General features: G+C 36.6%; 1 protein-coding gene across 1 annotated transcript in view; it reads right to left on the bottom strand.

Moving 5' to 3' along the window:
• Window positions 1–14,803, bottom strand: part of LOC103192135 (disintegrin and metalloproteinase domain-containing protein 5-like) — a 246,507-nt gene that overhangs the window by 120,220 nt on the left and 111,484 nt on the right. The window contains exon 12 of the mRNA XM_007935062.2: window positions 11,618–11,804. Within this exon, the coding sequence (XP_007933253.2) occupies window positions 11,618–11,804 (187 nt within the window). The remainder of the gene's footprint in view (window positions 1–11,617; window positions 11,805–14,803) is intronic.

Below are 14,803 nucleotides of genomic sequence, written 5' to 3'. Positions count from 1 at the left end.
GCATTGTTATTTTTTATATGTTATTGGAATGTATTGACTAGTATTTTGTTAAAAATTTTTGCATCAATATTCATGAGGGATATTGGTCTGTAAATTCCTTTTTAGTGATATCTTTGGTTTTGTTATCAGCATTATGCTTCTTCATGGAATGAGTTCAGCAGTATTCCATGCTTTTCTGTGTTCTGGAATAGCTTGAATAGTAGTAAAGGTTTGGTAGAACTCACCAGTGAAACCATCTGTGCCAGGATTTTTTTGTTGTTGGGAAGTTTTTGTTTTGTTTTGTTTTGTTTTTTAACATGTTCAATTTCTTCTTCTGTGATGGGTCTGTTCAATTTTTTAAACTCATATTATGTGTGTTTGAGAGTTTCTAGAAATTTTTCCACTTCCTCTAGGTTTTCAAAGGAACTCTGGTGGCGTAGTGCCTAAGGCATTTGACTGCTAACCAGAAGGCTGGCGGTTCAAACCCACCAGCCACTCCTCAGAAGGAAGGTTGGGCAATCTACTTCCATAGTGATACTGCCTCGGAAACCCAAGGAAGAGTCACTATGAGTTGGGTCCGACTTGACGGCACATAACAACAACAACTAGGTTTTCAAATTTGTGGAGCTCTGGTAGCATAGTGCCTAAGGCGCTTGACTCCTAACCAGAAGGCTGGTGGGCAATCTACTTCCATAGTGACACCCCCTCAGAAACCCAAGGAGGGGTCACTATGAGTTGGGTCCAACTCAACAGCACATAACAACAACAACAACACAGTTCTTCATAACAATCTATTATCCTTTTTTTTTCAGTGTGACATCACATGTTATTATATTCATCTCCATGTTTTTCATTAATATTATCTCATTATTTATGTTATTTCATTGATCCTCTCTTTCTTTTTCTTTGTTAAATTTGGAAGTGGTTCATCAATTTTATTAACCCTTGCAAAGAACAAAGTTCTAACCTTGTTGATCCTTTGTATTTTTTTTTTTGTGTGTGTGTGTGTGTGTGTGTGTGTGTTCCATTTCATTTATTTCTGCTCAAACTTTTATTATTTCCTTTCCTCTGGTAACTGTAAGCTTCTGCTGTTCTTTTTTTAACTGTTGGAGATTTGAGTTTAAGGTGTTGATTTTGATGCTTCTTTTTTGATGTGTGCATTTATTGCTAGAAATTGTCCTCTAAGCACTGCTTTTGCTGTGTCCCAAAGATTTTGGTATGTTATGCTTTCATTCTTGTTTGTTATTTTTGTTGTTTGTCTACTACCCAGTAGTTTCTAAAACAGGGTGTTATTCAGTTTCTATGTATTTGATTTTATTTTCCCCTAGAATTTCCTGTTGTTGATTTCTAATTATGTAGCATTGGGATCTGAGAAGATGCTTTGTAGTATTTCAACATTTTTTAATTTATTGAGGCTTGCTTTGTTGCTTTGTGGTCTAACATATGATCTCTTCTGGAGAAACTTCCATGTGAACAGAAAAGAATGTGTATTATGCTGTCATTGGGGGGGAGTATTCTGTATACAACTATAAGGTCTAGTTGGCTTATTGTGTTGTTTAGATCTTCTGTATCAATACTGAGTTTCTTTCTAGTTGTTCTGTCCTTCATTGGAAGTGGTGTATTAAAGTATCTTACTGTTACTATGGAATTGTCTATTTGGCTTGTCAATTCTGTTGAATTTTGATTCATGTAATTTGGGGCTCTTTCCTTGGGCATATAAATATTTATTATGGTTATATTCTCTCATTTGATTGACACTTTAATCATTTTATAATGGCCTTCTTTGTCTCTTTCTGTTCTTTGAAAAGTTTGTTTTATCAGAAATTAATATTGCCACTTCTGCTCTTTTTTGGTTGCTATTTGTTTGAAGTATGCTTTTCCATTCTTTTATTTTTAGCTTACTTTTGTCTTTATGTCTAAGGTGTCTCTCTTGTAGACAGCATATTGTTGGGTCATGCTTTCTTACCCAGTCTGCTACTATTTGTCTCCTGACTGGTGCATATTAATCCATTTACATTCAGTGTAATTATTGATAGGTATGAATTTACTGCCATTATGCTGTTTTGTTTTTGTTTTCTGGTGTTGATTTCTTTGTTTGATACATTTTTCTGTCCTGAGTCCATTTTGTTTATGAATTTCCTTAACATTTCTTTCCTTGCTTTTGTTTCAGTATTTACTGAAACTTCGATTTTCTTTCTATTTTGGTGAGAAGGCTTATTATTTTATTTATTTATTTATTTATTTTGAGGTTACCATGTTAGAATTATTATGTTCCATGTTTAAAGCAGTCCTTTCTATCTTTATATTTTCTTGACTTCCTTTCTATTTGAAAATTCAGTGACTATATCATTTATGCCCTCTTTTTTCTTTATAGTTATCACCATTCACAAATTGACATCTCTGGTTCCCTATTTTCAGTCTTGTTTTATTTTTGATACTTCTATATTTGGAATGAGTCATAGGTGATATTATCATGTGTCTTAATATCCAGATATTGTCTCTCATTGTTGGTTCTCTGTTCAGAGGACTCCCTTTAACACTTTTTGAAAGTTGATCTGTTTGTGCAACTTCCCGTTTATCTGGGAATGTCACAATTTCACCATCGTATTTGAGAGAGAATTTTGCTGGACATATAATTCTTAGTTGGCAATTTTTTTTTCAGGATTTTATATATGTCATCCCACTGTCTTCTTGACTGCATTGTTTCTGCAAAGGTATCAGAGTTTAATCTTACTGCTTTTCCTTTATAGGTAACTTTTTATTTTTCCTGTGCTGCTTTCAGGATTGTCATTGGCTTTAGAAAGTTAGATTATAGTATGTCTTTGTGATTTTCTTTTGGGGTCTAATATATTTTAGGGTTCATCCAACTTCTTGAATGTGCATATTCTCATTTTTCATGATACTAGGGAAATTTTCTTCCAAGAAAACTTCAACAATTTCCTCAATACTTTTTTTTTTTCACTCTTTCTTCTAGTTCTGGAATTCCAATCACCTGTAAGTTATTCCTCTTGATGATATTCAAAAAAATTCTTAGGATTTCTTCATTTTTTGTGTTCTTTTTTCTAATTGTTCCTCTAAAAGATTAGTGTTGAGAGATTGGTCTTCAATCTCAATATTCTGTGTTCCAGTAACTCAATTCTATTCTTTTATCTTTCCAATGTGCTATTTCTGAAATCTTAATATTAATCTTCTTTGTTTCTATTTGTTGTTTTTGTATGGTTTCTAATCCTCCATTTATTTTGTCAATTTCTTCTTGTATATATATATTTTGAATTTTTCTAGATTTGTCTGTGCTTTCCTTAATGTTGTCTGTGGTTTCCTCAAACTTTTTCTTAATCCACTGATTTTAGTTAAATATAATTCTTTTGTATTCCTTATCATGTAGTTGCACTAGCACCTCTTCCTTCAGATTTTCTGGTCCCGTATTTTAGTCATTTGTTTGAGTCATCTGTCCTGCTTTTGTTGCTGTGTGTGTGTGTGTGTGTTTTTTTTTTGCATGAGATTTAAAGTTGTTTGTTGTCTCCATGACATTGTAGTATTATTATATTAATTTGTTGATTGCACTTTGGTTTGTTTCACTCTAAATTTTTGGTTTGGTTTGGTTTGGTTTTAATGTATCTGGGAAACATGGTAGGTCTGTTACTCTGGTCACTAGTTTGGCAGCACTGTGGCACTCACCATCTGGCTCCCAGTGATTTGGTAGCAGGTAGAAGTGTGAGCATGAGTCTCTGATCACTCATCATGCAAAGAAGCACAAGGCAGGCTGGGTAGGTGTTGGCCACCACCTGTAATTCTTCCAGTAGTGCTGGACTTGGTAGTATCACTCAGCCAGTGGGTGGAGCTGCAGGTGTAGATGGGTATAGGTAGATCACTGTCTCCCAATTCTCTGGTCACCTGGTCATCGATGTGGGTGCTGGTGCAGTCTTGGGCAAGTGGAGCCAGTTGTCTGTTTCCTGGTCCAATCAGAACACTTGCCATAATAAAAAATGGCCATGCTGTGCCAATTAGGAGTTTACAGCTGCTTGTTCACTGTGTTCACTCAGTCTCCTCCTCTCATCAGAATATAGACTACTTCTTTATACTTTTTTTGAACTCTGGGACCCAGGATTATCATCTGTAGCCGTTTCCCTTGTTATATCAAGTCTTTGTTGTACAGGATGTAGATAGTGTGTCTGCCTAGTCTGCCATCTTAGAACCTCCTCCTGTAAGTTATTTTTAAATGTGACTGCAATATTAATGATTAAATGCAAAAGTTGTGTTATTGTTGTTAGGTGCTGTTAAGTCAACTTTGACTCATAGCAACCCTATGTACACCAAAGCAAAACACTGCCTGGTCATGCATCAGTTTCTGAGCCCTGAGAAAATCATTGCAGGCACTGTATCAATTCATCTCATAGAGAGCCTTCCCTTTTTCACTGATCCTCCACTGTAAAGCATGGATCCTTCTCCAGAGAATGGTCCCTTCTGACAATATGACCAAAGTAGGTGAGATGAAAGCTGGCCATTCCTGCTTCTAAGGAGCATTCCAGCTACACTTCTTCCAGGATAGAGTTGTTCATTCTTCTGGCAATCCATGGTACTTTCAGTATTCTTTGCCAACACTACAACTCAAAAGCATCAACTCTTCTTTGATCTTCCTTATTTACTGTCCATCTTTTATGCATCTGAGGCAACTGAAAGCACTATGGCTTGGGTTAAGTGCAACTTAGTCTTCAAAGAGACATCTTTGCTCTTCAGCGTTTTAAAGAGGTCTTTTGCAGCAGATTTGTCCAGTGCAATACATCATCTGATTTCTTGACTGCTGCTTCCATTGATGTTGATTGTGGAACCAAGTAATATGAAATCTTTGGCAATTTCAAACTTCTCTCCATTTATCATGGTGCTGCTTATTAGTCCAGTAGTGAAGATTTTCCTTTTCTTTATGTTGAGTGGTATTATATACTGCAGACAATAGGATTCAATCTTCATCAGCAAAGTGCTTCAAGTCATCTTCACTTTCAGCAAGCAAGGTTGCTGAAACACATATGGTTCTTAACGACTCTTTCTCCAATCCTGATGCCATGTTCTTCTTCATATAGTCCAGCTCCTCAGATTATTTGCTCAGCATACAGATTGAATAAGTATGGCTAAAGTATACGACCCTGACACACTGCCTTCTTGATTTTAAACCATTCAGTATCCCCTTGTTCTGTTTGAACAACAGCCTTATGGTCTATTTTAATTTCCTCATGAACACAATTAAGTGTTCTGGAATTCCCATTCTTTTCAATGTTATCCATAATTTGTTATGATCCACATAGTCAAATGCCTTTGCGCAGTCAATAGAACACAAGTAAACATCTTTCTGGTATTCTTTGCATCCAGCCAAGATTCATCTGACATCAACAATGATATCCCTCATGCCATGTCCTCTTCTGAATCCAGCTTGCATTTCTGGAAGTTCCCTGTCAATATAGTGCTGCAACCATTTTTTAATTATCTTCAGCAAACTTTTACTTTCATGTGATATTAATGATATTGTTTCATAATTTCCACATTCTGTGGGAACACCTTTCTTTGGAATGGGTACAAATATGGATCTCTTCCAATCAGTTGGCCAGGTAGCTGTCTTCCAAATTTCTTGGCATAGGCAAGTAAGTCCCTCCAGTGACACATCCGTTTGTTGAAACATCTCAATGGGTATTCCTTCAATTCCTGGAGCCTTGTTCTTTGCTACTTCCTTCAGTGCAGCTTCAACTTCTTCTTTCAATAAATAACATTGGTTCTTGATCAAATGCCACCTCCTGAAATAGATAAACAGCAACCAATTATTTTTGGTATAGTGACTCTGTGTATTCCTTTCATCTTCTTTTTCTGTTTCTTGCATCATTCAATATTTTGCCCATAGAATCTTTCAATATTGGTACTTGAGGCTTGAATTTTTTCTTTAGTTCTTTCAGCTTGAGAAATGCCAAGCGTATTCTTCCCTTTTGGTTTTCTAACTCCAGGTCTTTGCACATTTCATTATAATTATTGACTTTGCTTTCTTGAGCTGGTCATTGAAATCTTCTGTTCAGGTCTTTAATATAGTCATTTCTCCCATTTGTTTTAGCTACTCTCTGTTCAAGAACAAGTTTCAGATTATCTTCTGACATCCATTTTGGTCTTTTCTTCCTTTCCTGTTTTGTTTTTTAAATTATTTTATTTTCTTCTTGTTTGAAATATACACAGAAGAACATACACAAATTCAACAATTTCTACATGTATAATTCAATGACATCTACTACATTCTTCAAGTTGTTCCACCATTCTCACCTTCCTTTTCTGATTGTTCCTCCCCCATTAACTCACTGCCCCCTAATTTTCTTGTCTTAATAAGAGAAACTTTCTTTCCTGCTTATGATCTAGCTCTTGATGTCAGACCCAGAAGAAGAATCCTCCATGTTATGGATGAATAACAGGACCAGGCAAAGGTTGAGTATGGATCCTTGCAACTTCCTATGAGAAAGAAGCCAGGATCAATGCCATTTCAGCGCTAAGGTCTAAAGTTCAAAAGGCTTCACAACTTGCCCAAGCTCACATGGGTACGAGTGGCAGAGTCACCTGCAATCAGAAGAACTTGGTATCTCTGTGTCAGAGTCTTTCTTTAAACCATTGGGTGCTGCCCCATAAGTTGACTACTTGAGAAGATGGTGATTATTTACATAAGGTTTAGAATCATTATTAAAACAATACCAGTTATCCTGGAGTTGACTCCCACTCATGGTGACCCTATGTGTGTCAGAATTTGCTCTCTTCATGTATGATGTTCTTGATGTCATCCCATAATTCCTCTGGTTTTGGTCATTGGTGTTCAGTGTGTTAAATCTATTCTTTAGATGGTCTCTAAATTCAGGTAGGATGTAATCAAGGTCATATTTTGGCTTTCGTGGACTTGTTTTAGTTGTGTTCAGCTTTAACTAAAACTTGCATAAGAGCAGTTGATGATCTGTTCCACAGTAAGCTCCTGGCCTTGTTTTCCCTGCAGATATTAAGATTCTCCATAGCCTCCTTCCACAGATGTAGTTGATCTGATTCTTGTGTATTCTATCTGATGAAGTCCACGTGCACAGCTGCCATTTATGTTGTTGAGAAAAGGTATTTGCAATGAATAAGTTGTTGGTCTTGCAAAATTCTATCATGCAATCTCCAGCATCATTTCTATCTCCAAGGCCATATTTTCCAACTACCAGTGATTCCAACTTTTGCATTCCAATCACCAGTAGTAATCAATATATTTTGATTGCATGTTTGGTCAATTTCAAATTGCAGAAGTTGGTAAAAATCTTCAATTTTCTCATATTTGGCTTTGGTGGTTGGGGTGTAAGTTTGAATAATAGTAGTATTAACTGGTCTTTCTTGTAGGCATATGGTTATTATCCTGTCACTAATAGCACTGTACTTCAGGATAGATCTTGAAATATTCTTTGTGATGATGAATGCCACACCATTCCTCTTCAATTTGTTATTTCCAGCATAGTAGATCATATGACTGTCTGATTCAAAATGGTCAAAACCAGTCCATTTCAGCTCACTAGTGCCTAGGATATCTGTCTTTAGGTGTTCCATTTCATTTTTGACAACTTTCAATTTTCCTAGATTGGTACTTCATACATTCCATGTTCCAATTATTAATGGATGTTTGCAGCTGCTTCTTCCTATTTTGAGTCATGCACCATCGGCAAATGGAGGTACCAAAAGCTTTACTCCATCCACATCATTAAGGTCAACTCTACTTTGAGGAGGCAGATCTTCCCCAGCTGTATTTTGAGAGGCTTCTGAGCTGAAGGGATCATCTTCCAGCACTATATCAGACAAAGTTGCAGGGCTATTCATGAAGTGTTCCAGTACTATATCAGACAGTGCTTCACTGCTATCATAAGGTTTTTACTGGCCAATTCTTTGAGAAGCGGGTGGTCCCTTCCTTCTTCCATTTCTGTCTTAGTCTGGAAGCTGCACTGAAACCTGTCCACCATGTGTGACCCTGATGGTATTTGAAATACTGGTAGCATACCCTCCAGCCTCACAGAAACACTCAAGCCACCACAAAAATGTTACCATAGCTATCAAGGGAAACGCTAACGCCAAGAAGAATGGTGAAAAAGGAAGGACCTTTATTTCTGTGTGCTAGCACATACTCCCTGGACTCACATCCAGAGACTGAGTCCCAAACAAAGGCCACACAGGGCCTTTATGGGGTTCTTCTTCTGGGGTACTCAGGGTAAAAGGGTGATTGGTTATTTGCAAAAAGATGCCAGCTAGCAGTTTTTACAGAAGCAAAAAAACATGCTAGAGAGGAAGAGAGGAGGGGTAGTATGGACAGAGAAAGAAGGGAGGGAGAGCAGGGCTGAAGAATTTTCCACTCTCTATACATGGTTTTCCAAGCCAGCACAAGCCGGATGTCTCTGGCCTCACAACAAGTTGTTTCACTGCTCAACAGAACTTCCCTACTTAGGTTAGGCACAGGTTATATAATTCATTGTCAATGTTTCTTAAATTCTCCTCTTTCGCCTCAGTATGACAAATTGACACGAGTGGTGAGCAAAAGTAGCATATGCCATTTAAGCTGAATGAGATGAAATGTATTATAAAATTCTTAGTAGGTGTGGGATACTAAGATTTTTTACTATATATTTTCTATCAAAAGAATATGACACATATTCTACAATAGAGATTATTTCCAGTATTTTTTGGACTTTTGCTATGTTAGTACTATGTTAAATTATTACCCATGTTAGTGTTGTATTAAACATTTGCTATATTTTATCCATGTATATTCCAAAAATATTTAAAGTTAAAGTTATAAATACTATTTTTTGCATAACTTAGGACATAACTCTGTATACTCTGTATGGAAATGCTATATATTTAAAAAGTAATTTGATTTAATTTGTTGCAATAGTCAGCTTATTCATGTTCCCTCAATTTTGCACATCATCTGGATTGTAATCCCCATTAATTGTTTATCAGTATGTGCAGAGAATCCTACCTGTGGTAGTTAAGGTTGTGTGTCAACTTGGCTTGGCCTGGTTTTAAGTGGCTGGGCAGCTGGATGCAGTTATTCCTCATAATGAGACCAATGATCTACTCCATGGTGAAATCTACTGTGAGCATCTGGGTAGCTGCCCTAGGGATGTGGTTTGCTTCCAGTATATAAGAAGAAACTTTGAGCAAAGTCTCTGAGCTTTTTGGAAAATCTGAGTCCCGCATTTGGCTAAGTCTTCATCTCAGTGTTGTTTGCTATTCTTGAGATTGTTTCTGGACTTGAACTAGTGTCTTGCCATGTTTCTTGATATTTTGGGGACTGTGCCATTTTACTTGTGGACCTTGGATGTGTCAGCTTCAGCAGCCCACAGATGCTTGAGTTAAGAGATGCTTCCAACTTCAATGGGCTGGGAGCAAGAGGCAGAGCTGAAGCCCAAGGTCAGGAGGTTTTCACCTAGCCCCTATAGCTGGCACTTTGAACTCAGATTTATAGCCTCCTAAACTGTAAGAGAATAATCCCTGTTTGTTAAAGCCATCCACCCAGTTGTGGTATTTTCTGTGAGAGCAGCTCTAGATGACCAAAACAATGCCCTTTTGTTCATATCATGGCAAAGAACATTGCTGGCTCTCCTGGCTGGAGTTGCTGGATTAACATTCATGGATGTACAAGATGGTTTTCTCAAAATGGATCAGAGACCAGTTATCTGTAATTTAATCTATCCTTGCCCAGTTGCTCATGTTGGAGCCAGTTTCATATTGGGTGAATGAAACAAGATTTAGACTCAACAGTCTACCCCTATTTCTTGTTTATTAGGAAAAAAAAAATAGTCTACTGCCAAGAAACCCACCAAGATAAGGAGTTTAAATTGCACAGAAGGGGACCATAGGAGACAGATGTCAGCAAACGTATTGAAGTGATAGGTGACTCACAGCTTGAACAAACTTACAGGTGGGTGCCTTTGTGACTCTGCATGAATTTGTTTTTAGCTGGCATTCTTACACACTGGAGCTGGCAGAAATTTCATTTAGTGCCTTCCAGTTCACCCTTCCACTGTTGCACTTGCTTTCACTTTTGTCTTGTCTACTTGGAATCTAAATTTCCAGGCCCAGTCTCTCTGTGATTTTCTTGTTTTTGTAGACTCCTCCTTAATTTTTAGTAACTCTTCCAGCCTCAGGCTCTATATTCTGACATCTGAAACAAGTAATGTATCATATTTCTATGCCCAAGTTGTGTGTAATTGGGGAACATTCTCTAAAAAATGTTCACATGGTGCACCTCTGACTTTTAAGGATACATTCATCTCTAATCTTATTCTTTTCTTTTTGTTCCCTGGGATCTATTTGGCCTATGCATAGTTTAGAGGTGGCATAGCACCTAAGGCATTAGACTGCTAACCAGAAGGCTGGCAGTTCAAACTCACCCATCTTGGAAGGAAGACTGGGCAATCTACTTCTGCAGAGATACTACCTCAGAAACCTGAGGGGTTGCTATGAGTCAAAATCGACTCCACAACAGTGATTTTGCTTTTTTTTTTTTTTATAGTTTAGGGACCAAACTCATATTTACACATAGTTGATAATGAGCTTTTAGATTTCACTTCTTTCATGGTTTTCTCACTTTCAGGCTTTCCCCTTTAAATCACCAATGTTCTCAGACCTAACTCTATTCTCTGCCTCATTTAGCCAGTACAGCTGTGGTTTTGTATAATGACTACTTTCCACCACAGCTGTGTGAGCACCCTCAGACCAGAAAGGCACAAACTCACAGTTCTCTTTTGGCTGCAGTTTTTAAAAGATTACTCTTCTGACTTCTTTTTTCTTTTGAATGTTTTCCAGGACTATTAAACCAAAGGAGTTCTGCTAGCACAGTGTCTAAGGCATTTGACTGCTAACCCAAAGGTGAGTGGTTCAAACCCACCAGCTCCTTGGGAGGAAGATGAGGCAATCTACTTCCATAAAGATTTAAAGCATTCAAGTGGAGGTCACTATGGGTTGGAATTGACTTGATGGCAGTGGGGATATCTACCCGTCTATAGATAGATAGGTATATCGATACATAGATAGATATGTTTAATTTCTATCTCTGGAAGTTTTCACATGACCACTTCACTCTCTTCTTATTATCTCCTGTATTATCATTCATCTTCATTTTAGTTTGATCTTAGTTGCATACTCTTCTATTTTCTATAGTGTTGGATTTCATTTCACAGTATTTTTAACTGCTATCACCTCTCAGTAGAACATTTTTTTTTTCTCCTTAGCCAACAACCCATGTTGCTATCCTACTGGTTATAGTCTATAGTCTTTAGATGTTCTATTTTTATAACTGCTTATTATTAAGGGTATATTTGTTAACTTCACCAGATACTTTTTGTAGTCACTAACGATAAGTTTGGAGCTGAATAATACACTAAAGAAATTCAGAAAGCATTACTTGGAAACAAACATTATCTAAAGGGCCTCTGTTCCCCAGAGGTCAAAAACAAGGAAATTAAGAGAATCAAAGGCTTTCATTTTCTCAAAGAAAAGTGTATTTTTAAAATCTGTTTTTCTAAAGAACAAGACCTTTTTTCTTTCCCATCTATTATACACATATAAAAGACTAACAATAATAATAATAATAAATTCTACTAACCGCTATAGTGCCACAATCACATTGTTCACCAGTTTCCAACACTCCATTGCCACATACTCTGCCTGGTGCTTTGTAAACTGGCATATCAGTATGGTGATTCTGAAGACACTGAAGGCCAGATTGTGAAACAATATATTTAAAGTCATCCAAGCTACAGATGCTAAAATCTTTTACACCTCCAAAATGCCTAAAATATAAAAACATGGATATAAAAATTTTTTATTATATATCTCTATGTATAATACAAAAATTTTTATTGTATATCTCTATTTTCCCAAAATTTATGATACCTTCAAGAGAGATTTGAAGAGAATTATTTATCATGGAAAACATTAGCACACCTTTGAAAATATTTATTTAGATAAACAAAAGTTTATTTACCTAATATACTGCTAGGTGGCATAGTGTCTATGGCATTTGACTGCTAACCAGAAGGCTGGCAGTTCAAACCCACCAGCCTCTCCTTGGAAAAAAGATTGGGCAATCTACTTCTGTAGTGATACTGCCTCAGAAACCCAAGGAGGGGTCGCTATGAGTCGGATCTGACTCAACATCAGTGAGTTGGTTGGTTGGTTGTATTGCTCGTATGTTTCAATATAAAATTTAAATTCCTCCAAGAAAATTATTGTAATGAAAAATAGCATGTTCTAAAATCTTTTGTTGTCATTCATTCTGTTTTATACAATGAAGAATTATTAGGTATCTAATCCATAACTTTTATTAAGTTTTTGCAGAGGAATTGTGTTATTCTTATTTATTTTTCAAGCATCAAACAATTGAATTTTAGATTTTAGACCTCCAATACTTATATACTTTCATCTGCTTAATTCCATATTTATGTAAATGCCATTTCTGTTTGTATGCACTTTAATCACATACTTTAGAACTTTTGCTATCCAAAATCGAACATTTTTCAAATAAAAATCAGTTATAGAATTCTAGTCCAGATAAGATAGTGCAAAATTATTTCTCCTTGTTCCTCCTTATTAAGTACAAAAACAAACACTGAAAATAGTGTAACAAGCAACCTAAGAAAATTCTTAAAATTGGAATGGGGATGCAAATTGATTTGGGATTTCAGGACTGGAAGAATAACAAAGTAACAAAGCATCTTAAAATCTCTCACCCAGGGAAAGACAAAGATAGAGGCTCTACATTTCCAGAATCACAATTTAGCAGCAGAAGGCAGCTCAGGTAGGCTCACTCCTCCTCCTAAGAGCCCTACCAACAACACCAGGTGAGCATGGCACCTTCAGCAAGGGGGTCATTTAAGATTTCTGTTAATACTAAGTGACCAAGGGAAGTGCTCTCCTTACCTGCTGGGCCTCAGACTCCCTTCTGTTATCAAGAGCCACTAAAAGGATGGGCCACACTGGCAAATGGGCTCTTGTTAAAAGAAACAGACAGCCAAGAAAGCACTCCATATCCCCCACAGATAGGAGAGCTTCTGACACAACAAATGACTGGTCATGAAAACTCTATCCTTACAGGCCTGAGACACCTCTCCTCTACTGAGAGAAACTGGGCAGCCATGATTGCAGAAATATCTTCCATCCACTCAAAGAGCAAGAACAGTAAGTAGTAGGAGCCCTAATGACACCAAGTAAACCAAACAGACCAAAAGAGCACAGAAAAAGCTCTGATAATTAAAATGTCATTGGGATTACAATCCACGAAAGTAGAACAGGACCTATGTGCTAAACCTAAATGGTGTGATTATCTACTAACATGTAAGATTTAAATAGGATCAGGGACTCCTAACATATTCAGGATATAATAAAAATCTCATTTTGTACCCACAACCCAGAAAACCCACAACTTGTATGAGAAAAGAAAATAACTAACATTAACACAAGAATTAATCAATCGAACATTGGAATATATTTGACAAGGATTTTAAAGCAGTATTCAATGAAATGCTTCAATGAGTTATCACAGACTCTTTTAAAGCAAATGAGAAATGAAAACCTAAGCAAAAATAAATAGAAATTATAAAGAGCCAAATAAAAATTACAGAACTGAAAAACACAAAAAAAGAAATTAAAAATAAATAAATAAATAATTCACTGGATGGACTCAATGTTGTTGTTGTTATGTGCCATCGAGTCAGTCCCAACTCATAGAGACCTCTCCTTGGGTTTCTGAGGCAGTATCACTATGGAAGTAGATTACACAACCTTCCTTCCCAGGAGTGGCTGGTGGGTTTGAACCACCAGTCTTCTGGTTAGCAGTCAAGTGCCTTAGGCACCATGCTACCAGAGATCCTGGATGGACTCAATAGTAGAGTGGAAACAACAGAGGAAAGAATCAACGAACTTAAGGGCTAATCAATAGAATTTACCCAATCAACACAACAGAGAAAAAATAGATGGGAATAAAAAAATGAACAAAACCTGTAGAATAATAACAAAAGATCTAACATTCATATTATCATATCCCAGAAGGCAAAGAGAAAAGCAGGCCAAAAGATTATTCAAAGAAATAATATCTGAAATTTCTCATATTTGGCAAAAGATATAAATCTGCATACTTAGGAAGCTCAACAAACTCCAAAGAGGATAACCTCAAAGAATTTGATACCAACGTATATAATTAAACTTTGGAAATTAAAGACAAAAATAAATCATGAAAGCAGCCATATGATGTACTATCTAAAAGAGAACAACTAATTCTAATGGCAGCATGTTCTTCATATGAAATAATGGAGTCCAGAAAGAAATGACACATTTTCAAGTGTGGAAAAAAAACCACTGTCAACCATGCATTCTATATTTGGCAAAACTATCCTTCAGGAATGAAAGGGAAATGAAGATATGCTCAGCTGACAGAAAAGTAAAAGACTTTGTTGCTAGCAGAACTAATCTTAAAGACTGGTTAAAGGAAGCCCTTTAATGGATGTCTGCGGCTGTTTCTCTTCAATTTGAGTGGTGCCACATCAGCAAATGAAGGTCTTGAAAGCTTTCTCTTATCCATATGAGTAAGGCTGAAAGAACTGAAGAACAAATTTAAGCCTCGAGTTGCAATATTGAGAGATTCTAAGGGCAAAATATTGAATGATACAGGAAACATCAAAAGAAGATGGCAGGAATACACAGTCCCTGTACCAAAAAGAACTGATCGATCTTCATCCATTTCAGGAAGTGGCATATGATCTAGAACCAATGGTAATGAAGGAAGAAGTCAAAG

This window comes from Orycteropus afer, unplaced genomic scaffold, assembly GCF_000298275.1.
Source record: "Orycteropus afer afer isolate SDZICR_OR568_19922 unplaced genomic scaffold, OryAfe1.0 scaffold00024, whole genome shotgun sequence".
Lineage (NCBI taxonomy): Eukaryota > Metazoa > Chordata > Mammalia > Tubulidentata > Orycteropodidae > Orycteropus > Orycteropus afer.
Note: the sequence above shows the minus strand (reverse complement) of the source record. Positions and strands in the feature narration are given on the sequence as shown.